At 36.1% G+C, this 16,029-nt stretch overlaps 1 protein-coding gene across 3 annotated transcripts in view; it reads left to right on the plus strand.

Annotated features, from left to right (window-relative positions):
- The window catches only part of TRPA1 (transient receptor potential cation channel subfamily A member 1), a 48,147-nt gene that overhangs the window by 18,472 nt on the left and 13,646 nt on the right, over positions 1–16,029 (plus strand). For all 3 annotated transcript variants that reach the window (XM_067467397.1, XM_067467398.1, XM_060775478.2), the window contains 16 exons: positions 837–944; positions 1,440–1,548; positions 3,547–3,692; positions 4,079–4,215; positions 5,476–5,524; positions 5,933–6,032; positions 6,116–6,216; positions 6,605–6,774; positions 6,858–7,022; positions 7,971–8,085; positions 9,859–10,025; positions 10,956–11,049; positions 11,862–11,921; positions 13,765–13,863; positions 14,689–14,759; positions 15,823–15,967. In XM_067467397.1, the coding sequence (XP_067323498.1) occupies positions 837–944; positions 1,440–1,548; positions 3,547–3,692; positions 4,079–4,215; positions 5,476–5,524; positions 5,933–6,032; positions 6,116–6,216; positions 6,605–6,774; positions 6,858–7,022; positions 7,971–8,085; positions 9,859–10,025; positions 10,956–11,049; positions 11,862–11,921; positions 13,765–13,863; positions 14,689–14,759; positions 15,823–15,967 (1,836 nt within the window). The remainder of the gene's footprint in view (positions 1–836; positions 945–1,439; positions 1,549–3,546; positions 3,693–4,078; positions 4,216–5,475; positions 5,525–5,932; positions 6,033–6,115; positions 6,217–6,604; positions 6,775–6,857; positions 7,023–7,970; positions 8,086–9,858; positions 10,026–10,955; positions 11,050–11,861; positions 11,922–13,764; positions 13,864–14,688; positions 14,760–15,822; positions 15,968–16,029) is intronic.

Consider the following 16,029-nt stretch of genomic DNA (forward strand, 5'->3'; position numbering starts at 1 on the left):
AGCAAAGAGAAGGTGAACTAGTGATTTACAGGAAGTAACGATGAAGCCATCTACTGGTGCGAACACAACGTGGTGTAACTTCCATTTGAAGAAGTATGCTCTGGTGATGGTGGCACTCTTAAAACTAGTTGTATTCTAGTTGGTATGTGACAGTTAAAGAGTACATATTGGCATAGCCTCTGTGTATTAAAAATTCCTTTCCTCCATGAGACAACTGATGTTGGCTGAGGGATCATGGAAGTCCAAGGGTGCATCTATCCTGCAGAATTAATATCATTTGACACTATTTTAATGAATAAGACTCAGTGCAATATAACCACAGGAGTTGTGATTCAGTGAGGCATCAGCACTCTTTGACAGGGTATGCTAAAGATTTTTTAAAATACAGCTCTCGTGACTCCACGAGAGTTAAAATGGGGTCAAACTGCATCATTTCTACAGTATAGGTGCACCCTTATAAAGTTGAATTCAGTTCATGAGAAAAGGCCTTATACTTGGCTTCTGTTATCCATTCTTCGGGAAGAAGTAATGCAATGTTCTATATATTGATATTTCCAACAGCAGAATCCAGAGGTTGCTTACATACCAGTTGCAGAGAGCCTTAAATGTGTAGGCTAGGAAGCTCAGCACAGATTAGAAACTGTGCCTCCAGCCTTTTGCTCTGTAGTAGCCTATGAAGCAGGAAAGTGGTTGCCAAATGTGTGTTGCTTGATGACTGTTACTCTTCAGAAAAATGAAAATCTTATAGCCTATTCCTATAACTTATTTCTCCTTAAATTGGTATAGGAATGACTTAACCGAAGAACTAAACTAATACATTTTATTTTAATATTTAGATTTTTGTTGAACACACCACCACAGATGTAAACTTGGAAGGAGAAAGTGGAAATACACCTATAACAATAGCATGTTATAAAGATAATTCTGAGGCACTCAAGCTTCTGGTATGTATCACAATTGATCTTTTGTCAGTGTGTTTCTATTTAGCTGTCACTAAACGAGCTCTTCTCTCCTTGCAGATCTCTGTTGGTAAGTATTTGTCTGAAAGTTTAATAACTGCTGAGATGTTATGAATTTCAGGTACTAGCAACTATAACTTTGAATAGTAGTACTCTAGAGGCCCATCCAACTTTATGAATAAGATTTTTAAAGTATTCAAGCAGCTACAGGGGTTGAGGGAATCCGCTTTCACTATTTGGCTGTTAGAAACCATTTTATCAGCAAAAGGAACTGATTGGCATTTCTGGTCAATTTTGTTTCAGTTCTCGTCTATGGACAAGTACTCTATTATGGATGCTAGACCTCGTTCAGTTAAAATTATAGATGTAAAAAGAGTTTTTTGAAATCAACACATAAATGTTTTACATGTTTTACATGCAACGAGTTGCATATTTCTTGTGAAATGTTTGAAATTACTTGTCTAACTATGTTTCTTACAGATAGAAAATGGTGCTAAGATATGTAAAGGAAACAGTATGGGTTGGATGCCAGTCCATGCAGCTGCATTCTCTGGTGCAAAAGTATGCATGGAAATTCTTATAAAAAGGGGTATGTACACTATCCTTTAATATTTATCAAAAAATCACAGCAGGTCTCATTCAGGTCTGCTTTTTGAAGGCTATATTTGGAGTGTATGTTTCCTATTCTCAGAGCAACAGATAGTTGGCTGTGTTAAATGTTAGTTGATTGTGTTAAAATGTTCTCATGCTAGATATTCCATTTGTAAGACATTATACTGTATCACTGTTATTTGAACTGGTAACTGTAATATAAATTGGCATACTAAAACAGTCTTGTGATTTAGTTGTGGAAACATTTTTGGGTCAATCATGCCATTTTAAAGCCACTCTGAGTCTCCTTGTGGAGAGAAAAAGTGGGGTATGACTCATTGGAACTTATGTCACAAGTACTACCTGCCAGTAGTAAAGAACTGGTGGGATCATAAACCTTCAAAGGTAGTAGAAAATGAACATGCAAAAATACTGAGGGGCTTTTGAATCCAGACTGACAAGTTTTGGAACAAAATACACCAGACATCACGATTGTGGAAAAGAAAAAAGTTTGGATTATTGATTTCGCCATACTGGGTGACACTGAAGAAAAACAACAGGAAAAATTCAGCCCTTATCAGGACCTCAAATTCGAATTGAGGCTCTGGCATAAACAAGTACAGGTGGTCCCAGTGGTCATCGGCACACTGGGTACCATGTCAAAAAATCTCAGCCAGTATTTGGAATCAATAAACATTGACAAAGTCACGATCTGTCAACTACAAAAGGCCACCTTACTTGGATCTGCGCACATTATTCGAAAATACATCACACAGTCCTAGACGCTTGGGAAGTGTTCGACTTGTGATTTTGTGATATGAAATCCAGCATACATATCTCGTTTTCTGTGACATACTGTGTTTTTGTGTCAGTATAATAATAATAATAGTAACAATAATAATACTTTTCTCAATGAGTGAACCTGTTTGAACAAAAAGAATATCAATTTATTTATTTTATTTACTCTATTTGTATCCTTCCTTTCTCTACCCTGAAGGGGACTCAAGGTGGCTTTACATATGGTAACTATTCAGTGCCTTGGACAACAAACAGCTAAAATACACCTAAGTTAAAAATTAAAATTAAATGCACATTAAAGCATATAAAACATTGCATTCACTGTTAAAATCACACAATTCTCAATCATAATCTGGGGCCATTCCAAAGATCAATTGCACATATTTCGAGGCTGTTATAAACAATCCACACAGCTGCAATAGCTTAACAATAGTACTGTTCTGGTGGCACACTAAACGATTTATTGTACAATGGTAGCAGAAGAGTCTGATCTTCTTGTTTTTGTGCTGGAGGATGAGTTAGATCAGGGGAACTGCAAGCCCAAATGTATCTTAAGCTTGTTTTCATAATACTGAGCTATGATCCAGAGTGCAATTTTTACTAAACTTCTATAAGTCATTGGATTCTTTCTTCAGAAAGAAACATCTTATTACTTTTTTATCAGCTAAACAATATTCTTGGAGGTTATATCAAACCAAATATTTGTTTTATATTCATAATTAAATATATTTGCATAAACCATGTAATAGCAGCAGGTATGGGGATCAAGATTATAATTGTGTAGACCAATGTAACAGACATTGAATTCAATTTGAAAAGGGAGAAAATTCCAAATACATGGAAGAAGGTCACAATAACACAAATACCTAAAGAAGGTCAAGATTTGACGAGAGCAAATAACTATAGACATGTATTCCAGGTGATTATAAAATGCTTGGTTAAAAAATTTGTATAATTTTTTGTAGAAAGACTTTAAAATGTTTTACAAGAAATTATACATCAAGACCAAGGTCAAAATGGTTTCTTGTCCAAAAGACAACTAAGGAAAACATTAGACAAATATTAGACATCATGGAGCATTTCGAATAACAAAACAAAAAGCAGGCAGAACTATTTTTTTTAGATACAGTAAACACAATTGACAATTTAAATTAAGAATTTCCTTTCTCACTCTTTTCTCTCTTTCTCAATTTTTAAGGTGAAGAGCTGGGCTATTCCCATGAAAATCACATCAATTTTACAAATAATGGGAAGTGTACTCCCCTTCATTTAGCGGTTCAAAGTGGGGACTTGGAAATGATTAAAATGTGCATTGAATATGGAGCACAGATTGATCTCAAACAGGTAACAGCTCACCAAACACACCACTGTTTTAATTTATTGGTCACAATCCAAGGTCAGAACAAAGCACTTTAAAATCACGACTGTTTTCATGGAATGAGAATTTTTCATCCACAAAATCTAAGTAACTATTGCATGCAATATTCTCACATAAATTTAGTATGAAGGACAGAAATAGAATTATATAGAATAATAATAGCATTGCATCCCTCCTCTCTCTATCTTTATCTTCCGTGAGTCTGTGTATATGTGTGTGTGTGTTACAAATAAGGCTTAAGGAGGAACCATAATAAAGCAATATTTGGAGACTATGGCCTGTTTTTTGAGTCTTTAAACAAAGGATTTGGGTGAGTGTGAGGTTTTCTTGTGTTTTATATTCCCATTTATAGAATGATAAATGCACAGCTCTTCACTTTGCTGCTACCCAAGGAGCTACTGAAATACTTAAATTAATGATGTCATCTTATACCGGTGATGAACCTATCATTGATGCTTTAGATGGAAATAAGGAAACACTGCTTCACAGGTAATACCTTTGCCTAATTTCACTGTATTTATCACCTTTTATTATTAAGTTGTTTATAAGTTTGAAGAAGTCTGCTTGAAGAAGGAAGGATTGCATTTTTATCTAATGTACCTATCCTCTAATTGGCTAGACCATTAATCCCATTTGGACAACTTTGTGGTCAACTTATAGTTGTCAACTTATAATCCTCCGTGAACTGCTGATTTGATGGTGGGATGGGGGAGAATGTAGTCCATAATCATTGGGAAGCTGGATATTGTTATTCAATAAAAATATAATAAACAGTCCTTGTGTTTCAATCAGTATGATTACAAAGTTTTAATTTTTGGAAGGCACATGTAATTGAATTTATTATTTATTTATTTACTATATTTGTACCCCACTCTTTTTACTGCAAAGGGGACTCAAGGTAGCTTTACAAATAGGCAACAATTCAATGCCATAAAAAACCCAAAATACAATTAAAATAGAAATTTAAATTAAAACCGCAAATTAAAACATTTAATCTCTTAAAACCACGCCATCCATAATCATAATCTGGGGCAATTCCAGTAGTCATTACACATATTCCGTATCCATTTATTGCACTACAATTATTATCCAAAGGCTTGGTTCCAAAGCCACGTTTTCACTTTCTTTCTGAAGGCCAGGAGGGAAAGGGCTGATCTAATATCACTCAGGAGGGAGTTCCACAACCAAGGAGCCACCACTAAGAAGGCCCTGTCTCTCATCCCCATAAACTGTGCTTGAGAGGGGGGTGGGACCGAGAGCAGGGCAATCACAAAGGATCTTAACCCCTGAGGTGGTTCATAGAGGGAGATACGTTCGGATAGGTAAACTGGGCTGGCACGGTTTAGGGCTTTATAGGCTAAAGCCATCACTTTGAATTGTGCTCAATAGCAAACTGGCAGCCAGTGGAGCTGACGTAGTTCAAAGGGAATTCCTCACTGTCACTGTTGATAAGAACGGAACAGTACTTTAGAAGTTATTGATTAACATTTGCATGGAAAGTTGAGGACAATGGTCAGAATCTGTTATGATCTTTCCATGTTATTAGCAGAACTACATAATTTTTGTATTGTCAAAGGCTTTTATGGCTGGAACCACGGGTTGTTGTGTGGTTTGTGGGCTGTATGGTCATGTTTTAGCAGCATTTTCTCCTGAAGTTTCGCCTCCATCTGTGGCCGGCATCTTCAGAGGATCTTAATTTTTCTTGTGTATTTGTTGTGAACATTTGTTTGTTTTTCCTCTTGCCCACAGGGTTGCACTATTTGATCACTATGAACTGGCAGAATATCTGATAACAATGGTAAATATTTAATTTTAATTGAATTTCTTTTGGTAATAAAGATTGGCACTAACCCTGATGCCAGATGGCATAGTAGTATGCACAAAAGAGACACTTAAAATAATTAATTTCCTGTGATGTTAACACAGGAAATTGACAGAGTAAGATATGTACTTTATGAATCGATCTGATGTTATTGAATAATGGACATTTGAAAATTATTTCTTCAGTATAGGCTGGGATATGAAGAAAGGATACATATGTGTGTTTTCTTGCAGGACTGCCAAAAGCATGAGTTTAAAAAAACCCACTTGCAGTGGGAAAAACCTCGGCTGTTGCATCTGAAATGAAACATATGTGATATGCAGGTTTTATTGCCTGCACTGATATTTTTTTTAATCATACATTTTGATGGATTTTTACTTACAGGGAGCAAAGATAGATAGTGTTGACATTGAGGGTCGAACTCCACTACTGCTTGCTACTTCATGTGCATCATGGAAAATTGTGAATTTGTTGCTCTCAAAAGGTAGGAAAGAATAAAAACAATGGGATGCAAAGCTCTATTAATATTCATAGTTTTGAAACACTGATTTCTCTCTACTTTTTTAGGGGCAAATGTAGAATTAAAAGATCACCTCGGTCGTAATTTTTTGCATTTAACAGTATTGCACCCTGGAGGATTAAAACATCTGAATGAACAGTTTTTGAAGGTAAAACTGGTCTCTTTTAGTGTCAGTTAATAATGGATTCATGGATTTATATTTTTAAGAAATTGCTTTTTATTTCAAAACATGCTTATGGGACTCTGTTCAGATTTGAAACTTTCTTATGGTATTCAAGAATGCTATTTAAACTTTATATTAAATGTACACATATTATTGTTTAAAAGTGACTCATAAAGGAGAAAAATGTAAGATAAAACACAATTGTTTCAAGTTCTTTGTTCACTTAGTTTGATCCAGGTTTACTGGACATCTTTGTATCTTTCATATAATGCTGCCCCAGCAGAAAAATCAAAATAATTGGTAAACATGAATGTAAATGCCACATGCCTCCCATAGAACTGAGTTAATAGATACTAATCTTTGTCTATGACAGATGAAGCATATTAAAGAACTTGTAACTGATGAAGACAATGAAGGGTGCACTCCGCTGCATTATGCTTGCCGACAAGGCGTTCCTCTTTCAGTCAATAGCCTCCTTGAACTGGATGTTTCCATCTATTCTAAAAGTAGAGACAAGAAATCTCCTTTGCATTTTGCTGCTAGGTAAGACTCTGATTCTCCTCATTGCCCAACCTTCATTATAGATACCACTTTATTTGGTAAACTGAACATAATTTATTGTGTAGCTATGGACGAATCAACACCTGCCAACGACTTTTGCGAGATATGGAAGATACCAGACTTTTGAATGAAGGAGACAAGAAAGGGATGACACCTCTTCACTTGGCTGCTCAAAATGGTCATGAGAAGGTGGTACAGTTTCTCCTGAGGAAAGGTGCCCTTTTCCTCTGGTAAGTGCAAATGGTTATACATTTTCTCCTTTTTTGTTTCGCAATATAAAGAAATACATGTTTGATAGCCTTGTGTGTGTGGCATGCCTTCAAGTCACCTGTCAACCTGTGGTGACTCCATGAATTTCATACAGTTTTCTTAGGTAAGAAATATGTAGATATGGTTTTGTCAGTTCTGTAATATGAAATTGAACCTACAGCATCTGATATTTGTTAGCAGTCTCCCATACAAGTACTAGCCAGGGCTGACTCTGCCTAGTTTCCAGGATCAGGTAAGATCTGGTGTCTTTTAGGATAAGACATTATAAGTCGACCTTACTTCCAATTATATATCCCCTCACAATAATCCCACACATTTCCCCCTATAATATTGGCCACATGTTATCCACAGAATATTCCAATTTCTCCATACAATATTACCTCAACATATTCCCCATCATATGTCTACGTATTCCTATTCCCCCCCTCACAAATATTTACCTACCACATTTCCCCTCTGTCTCTCCACATTATTCCCATTTCTCGCCAAATAAATTACCCACTATAATCCCCATCATATTAATAATATTCACCTTGAGTCCCCTTGGGGAGATAGGGTGGCATATAAATAAAGTTGTTGTTGTTGTTGTTGTTGTTGTTGTTATTATTATTATTATTATTGTTTAATCCCACATATTTCCCTTGATAATATTGACCCCACTCTTGCCTTAATATTTCCATTTCTATGTAAATATTATGCTAATATGTCATATATCACATTTCTATCTTATAATATTGTCTCCCTGCAATATTCCCATTTCTCCCCACAGTATTATTCCACCATATTCCCCATCACATTTGTCCCTAAAATTTTATCCCATTCATTCCCACAATGTTTATGGTTAACTTTTTTCATAAAACAGTAGATCTTTGTTCTGATACATTTCAATCCCTTTCCTCCTCTAAAAGTGATTATAAAGGATGGACAGCTTTGCATCATGCTGCCTTTGGAGGTTACACTCGCACAATGCAGATAATTTTGAATACAAATGTGAAGTGCACAGATAAAGTGGATGAAGAAGGGGTAGGTTTCTGTCTATAATATTGTAAAGTATTATGGAGCATCCTCTTCATGTACTGTTCAACTCGCAAGAATATAGATTATTGATAGTAAGTTTGTAGAAATATAGTTTTAACTGGGAAACAGAATGATTAAATCACCAGGTTTATAATTCCATCTCATATATGACTTAATAAGTAAACTTAATTGTAAGGTATTTCACAGAAATACAGATTCTGTATATATGGTGTGTGATTGTATCCACTGTTTGAAGTCAGTAGGCTCACATTAACTTCAGGAACAATGCATGTAGAGGTTCCATATTTCTGAGTGTTTAAAATGTATAAGGAAGTTATTTTATGAGGCATGAAACATTGCTGCTAAATTAAACCACTAAATAGGCTGCTGAAAAGTCAGATATGTTTTAACATTTGTATTTGCTTTTTTGTAATTTTATACTGTATTTTGATCATGCTTATATTATCTTTACTAGAAGTAAATATATTTAACTGAGATCAACATGATCATCTATTTTATCTTTTGTTCTTTACTTGAAAGTAAGTCAAGTATGAATAGAACTGCAGTGGTAATGTATCATGTTCAAACTTCTAAAAATAATTTAATTGCATCTTAAAAACATTTTTTTTCTGTAGGCAAACATCTTTTGATGGTTCCACTCAGCCCTTTAACTCAGGAGCAATCACTTTTATTCCTGGCTTCTAGTCCACACTCCTCCCCCAGAAAGCACATGCTTTTGGGGGGGGGGGTTGTGTCCAAATGCCCCCACCCACTCACAAAAATCCTTTAAAATGCATTTAAAGATAAAGTAACTTATCCGGCCCACCATTAAAGTGCTACTTTAGCTCTCCTGGTGTGTAGGAATGATATGCCAGGAGAAAGCAGGGCCAGGAGTGATTTTCTCCTCTCCCCTTCTCCTGGTGCATCATTCCTACACACCAGGAGAGCTTTGGCAGCACTTTAATGGTGGCTGGGTATGTTATTTTATTTTTAAATGATTTTCTTGGGGGTTTGGGGAGAGCCCTCTCAGATATTCTGGTCTCATGGAGGCCGGAAAACATGAGGGGCTGTGTGTATGGCCCCTTCAGAAGTCCCAGGACTTCTCAGGAGACAGTCCAGACTCTGCCCACAGTGGGAAAGATGTGGGTCTTTCAAGAAGACCCACGTCTTTCTTGCTAACAAATTACCGTGGCACAAAGCAGAGTTTTTCTGCTTCGTGCCAAATGCCGTGGTGTTTATGTGGGGTGTCATTAGGACACTCCACGAGAACACGCGGGAGAACACGCGCTTTAGATGCTGTCTGGATGCGCCCTTTGGTGTCCGTTTTCTCACCTCTTTTGCTGCTGCGACCATGACACTAGTGTGAAAACTATTTAACTAACAGGTGATGGAGAGAAAAGAAAAACTTAGCGTATTTAATGAAAAAAATATTTATAAGTTGCAAAAATTAGAATAAGAAGTGGGCAGTTAAGTGGAAGAAAAGATGTTTGTTATGGTATATCAGCAGAGAACTCTGGTATTGACAGTGTAGCTGAACTGTCATTGAAAAGAGTATTGGTTTTATTTGCAGTGATCAGTGTGCATTATGGTTTAGCAAAAAAGAAGCAGGTCACTGTCTCAGTGACCACACAATCTAAAACTCAACACACAAGAATTAGGGAGAGGAGGATGAGGGAAAAGAAATATGAAATAATTTACATATTCATTTACCTATGCTCTTTTGTTCATACTGTAATGAAATGATATTTTATGTTTTTCTGGTGTGATGGTGGGATAAAGAACACAGCTCTTCATCTTGCTGCCAAAGAAGGTCATCCAAAAGCAGTTAGACTGCTTCTTGATGACAACGCAAAAATACTCCTGAACAAATCTGATGCATCTTTTCTTCATGAAGCCATACATAATGGACGCAAAGATGTTGTGAATGCTATCATTTTACATAAAAGGTAAGTTTATGATAGGAAATTATCACCAATTGTAATGAATTTTGCAAATTATGAAATGAAGATGAGTGACTGAGAAACATAATAATGAGGCTCCTTGGATGAGAGTTTGAACTATTCCACATTCGAGGGAAGTAAAATGAAAACTGTTGTACCAATTTGAGTACTTCAGGAAATGTTCTTCCCCATGTTGCATGGCAGTGTTGAAGAGGAACATTTAAGAACCTTAACTTCCATTTTGCATCTAAATACTTTATAGCTTTACCCCATATTTTGTTATATTCAAATGGAAATGAGGCTTGTAAGTCTTTTTCATAGCAATGTAGTGTGGGAGGGGAATGGGCACCTTAGTCTAAAATTAGTGGGGAGAAGCCACGGATCAAGATAGCATCAGCAAAACAAAAGCTTTGAAAAGGGAGAGACTAGAACAAGAAGGCACAAATAAAAACAAACATATGTAATGAAACTTTCTTGTAGCTGAAGATAAAGAAACTGAATTACAAATTTCATTGATATAATGAGCTAAGAGATAGATTTCAATGTGAAATATTTTTTTCTGGCTCAAGAGAACAGGTACTAGCTGCACTGGGACATTGAGTTCATCCCAGTTTGGTCAGGCAGGCAGCTCTAGACATGAACTCTGCTTTTTATACAATCGACCGTTTTCCGCCCCATCCTAGTCCATGTTGACGTTTGTTGAGTGCCGTGTTAGTAGCAAAGTCTACGTTCATCTTGGAGTTTCAGGCATGATACTATTTTCTAAAACACTGCCACTATTAAGTTTATATGCAGCAAATTTACAACTGAGTTATAGGTGATTTGAATACATGTGAATGTTATCTTAATCTTAATCATACCATATCTTAAGATGTACTAATATGTCTCTTCCTTACTACAATAAATATTCTGAGCCCCTTCAACTAACTATTTCAGGTGGGAAGAGTCCATGACAACGTTTTCTCATTACTCATCTGCAAATAAATGTGCCATTCTGGAGATGGTTGAATATCTTCCTGAATGTCTTAAAGTAAGGCTATATATGGTGATCAATTTAATTTTTATAATTGTGACAATCATATAGGATTAGATGGGATGATGTCTCTTTATAAGTGAAATACTAGTTGAACGTCTTATGCTAAAGTAGTATGCAAGAAAAGTTAGACATACAGGCATACTTTTACTTGTAAAACCATTTGTTACAGTAGAAGTATGGTTCATAGATGTGTATTTCAGATACTGGATAAATATTTCTGTAATGATATATCAACTATTTAGAATAGTTTTATGTAAATTATTTTAAATGCTTTTTAATATTTGAAATAATACATCTGAATTGCTCAAAACATGAACCAAGTTTTGAAGTGCATTTGAATGTATAATCTTGTGCTGGAAATTTTAACCAATTTCAGTTACAATCTCAAATCATAGAATTTAAGCTGAATCTACACTGCATATATCAAAGGATCAGATCCCAGATTATTTGCTTTGAACTGGATTCTATGAGTCTACACTGCTAGACATTCTGGATAAGCAGATAATCTGGGATGATATCCTGAGATATAGTGCAGATCTAGCCTAAGGCCACCTCTACACTGGCATATAATCCAGATTATCAAATATGAAAATCCACATTATCTGCTTTGAACTTGATTATATGAATCTACATTTCCATATAATCCAGATCAAAACAGGTAATCTGAATTTTGTACAGCAGTGTAGAAAGGGCCTAAGTTATTAGCGGAGTCATTCAGATGTGCTGTTCAATATTCTTTTTTTTGAACTCAGTCTTGCTCTTGTGTTGTTTCAAGCTAGTGAAATATTTTTCTTTGTATCTATAAGTTAGTTTTAGACAACTGCATGGTTGAATCATGTGAAGAAAAGACTTGCAGAGACTTTCATGTAAGTTAAACCCAATGTTTATTATCTTGAGATATTTTAGAGTAACTGAAGCATTAGACGTTTTGTTTTAAATAAGATCATCAAGACAAATTTGGTGTTCCTGTGCATTTTTATTGTAGTAGTCTTTTTAAAAATGGAAATTTACTAGAAATAGTGTAGATGTTCACATATTATACTAATCCATTGTTAAACATGATTTGAATGAAATTGAGGAAGTATCACACAGGCTTGAGTTTGCCAAGTCTCTCTCTGTTTTCATTTGTGAGGCTGGAAAGAGATGAAAAGATTTGGCTTTGTCTTTTAACTAATTTTGCTTATTGTGTCACGTAGACCAGGGCTAGTAAAACTTTTCCACTCACGACCCCTTTCATGAATGGGTATTGTTCAGAAATCTTTTACTGTTACCAATTTTTTGTGGCCCCAAAACTGAGCTAAGGACATTAGAACACACAGTTTAAGAAACAGTGATCTAGACAAAGATTTATGGTTAAATGTAACTTTGATTAGTTTAAAGAAGCCTGTTATAATAAGTATAAGCGTAGTTTGTCAGTCTATTGGGTGGGTAAATCAAAGTGAAACTAATCAAAGTATTACTTAATAACTTTTTAAAACGTTTTACATAAGAAATTGTATTTTACGGAGTAATAATGCATTTGTTTAAATTAGACAGTGTTTTCCGAAATGATATAGTGACAACAGTTAGGGTACTAGGAAAAATTAAACCAAAATTCAATTTGTTATTGTGTCCCATCAAGTCATTTCCAACCTATGGCATCCCTACAGTGAATCACAAGGTTTTCATGACAAGATTTTTTCAGTGGGTTTGAGCCTGAGAGTGTGTGATTTTCCTATGTAGGAGTGGAGGGAGGAGTGGAGGGAGGCCTCAGGAGTGTGTGGGAAGGAAGGAAGGAAGGAAGGAAGGAAGGAAGGAAAGAGGGAGGGAGGGAGGGAGGGAGGGAGGGAGGGAGGGAAGGGGGGAAGGACTCTGCGGGAAGTCGGTAACGCTTCTTCCCAGGTGGAGTGGAGGGAGGCCTCAAGAGTGTGTGTGGGAAGGAAGGAAGGAGTGGATTTCCCAGTGGATTTCCATAGCTGAAAAGGGATTTGAAACTGTCTCCATAGTTGTAGTCCAATGCTCAAATCTGTACACCCAAAATGCAATTGTTCTCAATTAAAATTGACCCATTTAATTAATGGAAATTTGGGAAGTTTAAATTCCATTGATTCAGTGATTTTGAGGTCATTGAAACTAACAATTCCATTTAAGGATGTTCTTGGTAAGAGGTAGAACTACCTCAACTACCCCAAACTACAAGAAAGGAGATTCCATCTGAACATCCGGAAGAACTTCCTGACTGTGAGAGTTGTTCAGCAGTGGAACTCTCTGCCCTGGAATGTGGTAGAGGCTCCTTCTTTGGAGGCTTTTAAACAGAGGCTGGGTGGCCATCTGTCAGGGGTGCTTTCAATGTGATTTTCCTGCTTCTTGGCAGGAGGTTGGACTGAATGGCCCACGAGGTTTCTTCCAACTCTATGATTCTATGAAAGCATGGTTAGACACATAAGACAAACTGGAAAAAAGGTGCTAGTTATGGGGAATGTTGATGCAGAGATTGTAAGAATTTTATTCTCTCTGGTTGTGGGTGCCCATGCAGAGACCTGGACAGTGGACACACAAATTCAATTCCACATTCCTACATGGTTATAAAGCATTCAACCAGCTGTAAGGGTGCCTATTACTTCTTGGATTTTTGCAGGTAGAGCCGGCACCTTTTCAAGCTTTGCTGTTAAATTAATAAATTATTTCATTAAAAATAATCTGATATCTTCTTACTTCATATTTATATAGGTTGAATATAACTTTCGATATCTTCAGTGTCCACTGAAGCTTACCAAGCAATATAAAGAAGGTGATGAAATAATGTATGAACCACTTCACAATCTAAATGTAAGCTATACCGATCTGATTTCAAGCCTGTTCTTTAAGTCTTTTTTTGTGCTTGCATACTTGATAATATCTCATGCAGATAATTATTGTCAGGCAGTCACTCAAATGTGTATTTTTCCTTCTGTATGTGTTTGCTCATGTAAACTGGTATCCTGGTGGCTTTGGAGAGATTTACCAACACTATATAAACCGCCACTGGGTTTGCTTTCAAGGTATAATTAAAACTAATGAAAACCATATGGGTACCATGTCATATAGGTGGCCAATCTATGTAATATTATCTTTACTGGAAAGTTAATATTATTAAACCAAATTATGCTTCTATGTGACCATGAAGGACCTACTTTACTTGATGAGAATTAAAAGTGGACTGCAGCACATAGTTATCCTCTTCAAAGATTTCACAATTTTCATTCTAGAATAAAGGCATGGAACTCAAGCAGGATCCAGACCTTGGTGGGAAGTAAGGGGCTTAAACCCTTTCCCCATATTTGGGTTACAGTAGGAAATTAGAGTAAGAATGAGAAGATATGTAACTACTAATAATGACTTTGTAGTTACCCCTTGTTCCACCCCAGGGCACCCACCACCTTGGCTACGTGGGTGGTGGGTTGTCTATGTATGTGGATTTGTATGTGTTTGTACATGTGTATTATAGTTGTATTATAATAATAAAATAAAATTTAAAAATAAATAAAAATAATAAATCATGACTTTGGAGTAATATCTGTTTCAATTATACATGCTTGGACAGATTCAATTAAGAAATATTTGTGAGTTGTAGTATTGACTTGTATATCTGACATGTATGCACCTTTTTTCTAGGCCATGGTACGTCATAACCGTGTTGAATTGCTCAGCCATCCTGTTTGCACAGAATATTTGCTTATGAAATGGTAGGTATTTTTTTTTGTCTTCAGATTTTGTATCAAAAATAATGTTGTACTAGTTGTTTCATGAAAGAGATAAATAAAATATCACAACTGGGATTTCCAGCTAATAGGAAGGGTGCGTGAATTATAGGAAAGCTGTAGATCAGTGGTTTTCAATCTTTCTAATGCAGCTACTCCTTAGTGCAGTTCCTCATGTTATGGTGACCACCAATCATAAAATTATGGTTGCTACTGTTATGAATTGTAATGTAAATCCCTGATATGCAGATTGTATTTTCATTCACTGTATGAAATTTGGCACAGATGCCTGATACGCCCAAATTTGGATACTGGTGAGGTTGGGGGGGGGGGGGTATTTTTGTCATTTGGGAGTTGTAGTTGCTGGGGATCCTAGTTCACCTACAATCAAAGAGCATTCTAAACTCCACCAATGATGGAATTGAACCAAACTTGGCACACAGAACTCCCATGACCAACAAAAATACTGGAAGGGTTTGGTGGGCATTGACCTTGATTTTTGAAGTAGTAGTTCATCTACATCTAGAGAGCATTGTGGACTCAAACAATGATGGATTTGGACCAAATTTGGCACAAATACCCAATATGCCCAAATGTAAACACTGGTGGAGTTTGGGGGAAATAGACCTTGACATTTGGGAGTTGTAGTTGCTGGGATTTCTAGTTCACCTACAATCAAAGAGCATTCTGAACCCTAACAACGATAGAATTGGACCAAACTTCTCACACAGAATTTCCACGATCAACTGAAAATACTGTGTTTTCTGATGGTCTTTGGAGACCCCTCTGGTGACCCCCCCGGGGGTCCCAACCCTCCAGGTTGAGGAACGCAGCTATAGATGAAAGTAAGTTGAAACAAATATCACCAACATGAACGTTATTTATGCATATTTTATTAATTTAAATGAATTTAAATACACAGAGCTATCTCATAATTATCTTTAAAGTAGGAATTATAAGTCTTACACCTATGCTTCCCTTAGTGAAATACAAAATGTGGTCCTTGTAAAGTATTATAAATGACAGTTAATTAAATTTTGCTTTATAGGATGGCTTATGGGTTTAAGGCACATCTAATGAACCTTGCTGTGTATTCCCTTGGTTTAATACCTCTAACCCTCCTGATTGTCCACGTTGAAAGACCAGAACTACCTTACAATGCAACTGTTAAATCAGGACCTCTTGGTAAAAAGGTATAATTTTAATTTATTACATTGGTATAGCTGAATACACTAAAATGTTAAATTTGAGGAAT

This window comes from Anolis sagrei, chromosome 4 (genome assembly GCF_037176765.1).
Source record: "Anolis sagrei isolate rAnoSag1 chromosome 4, rAnoSag1.mat, whole genome shotgun sequence".
NCBI lineage: Eukaryota > Metazoa > Chordata > Lepidosauria > Squamata > Dactyloidae > Anolis > Anolis sagrei.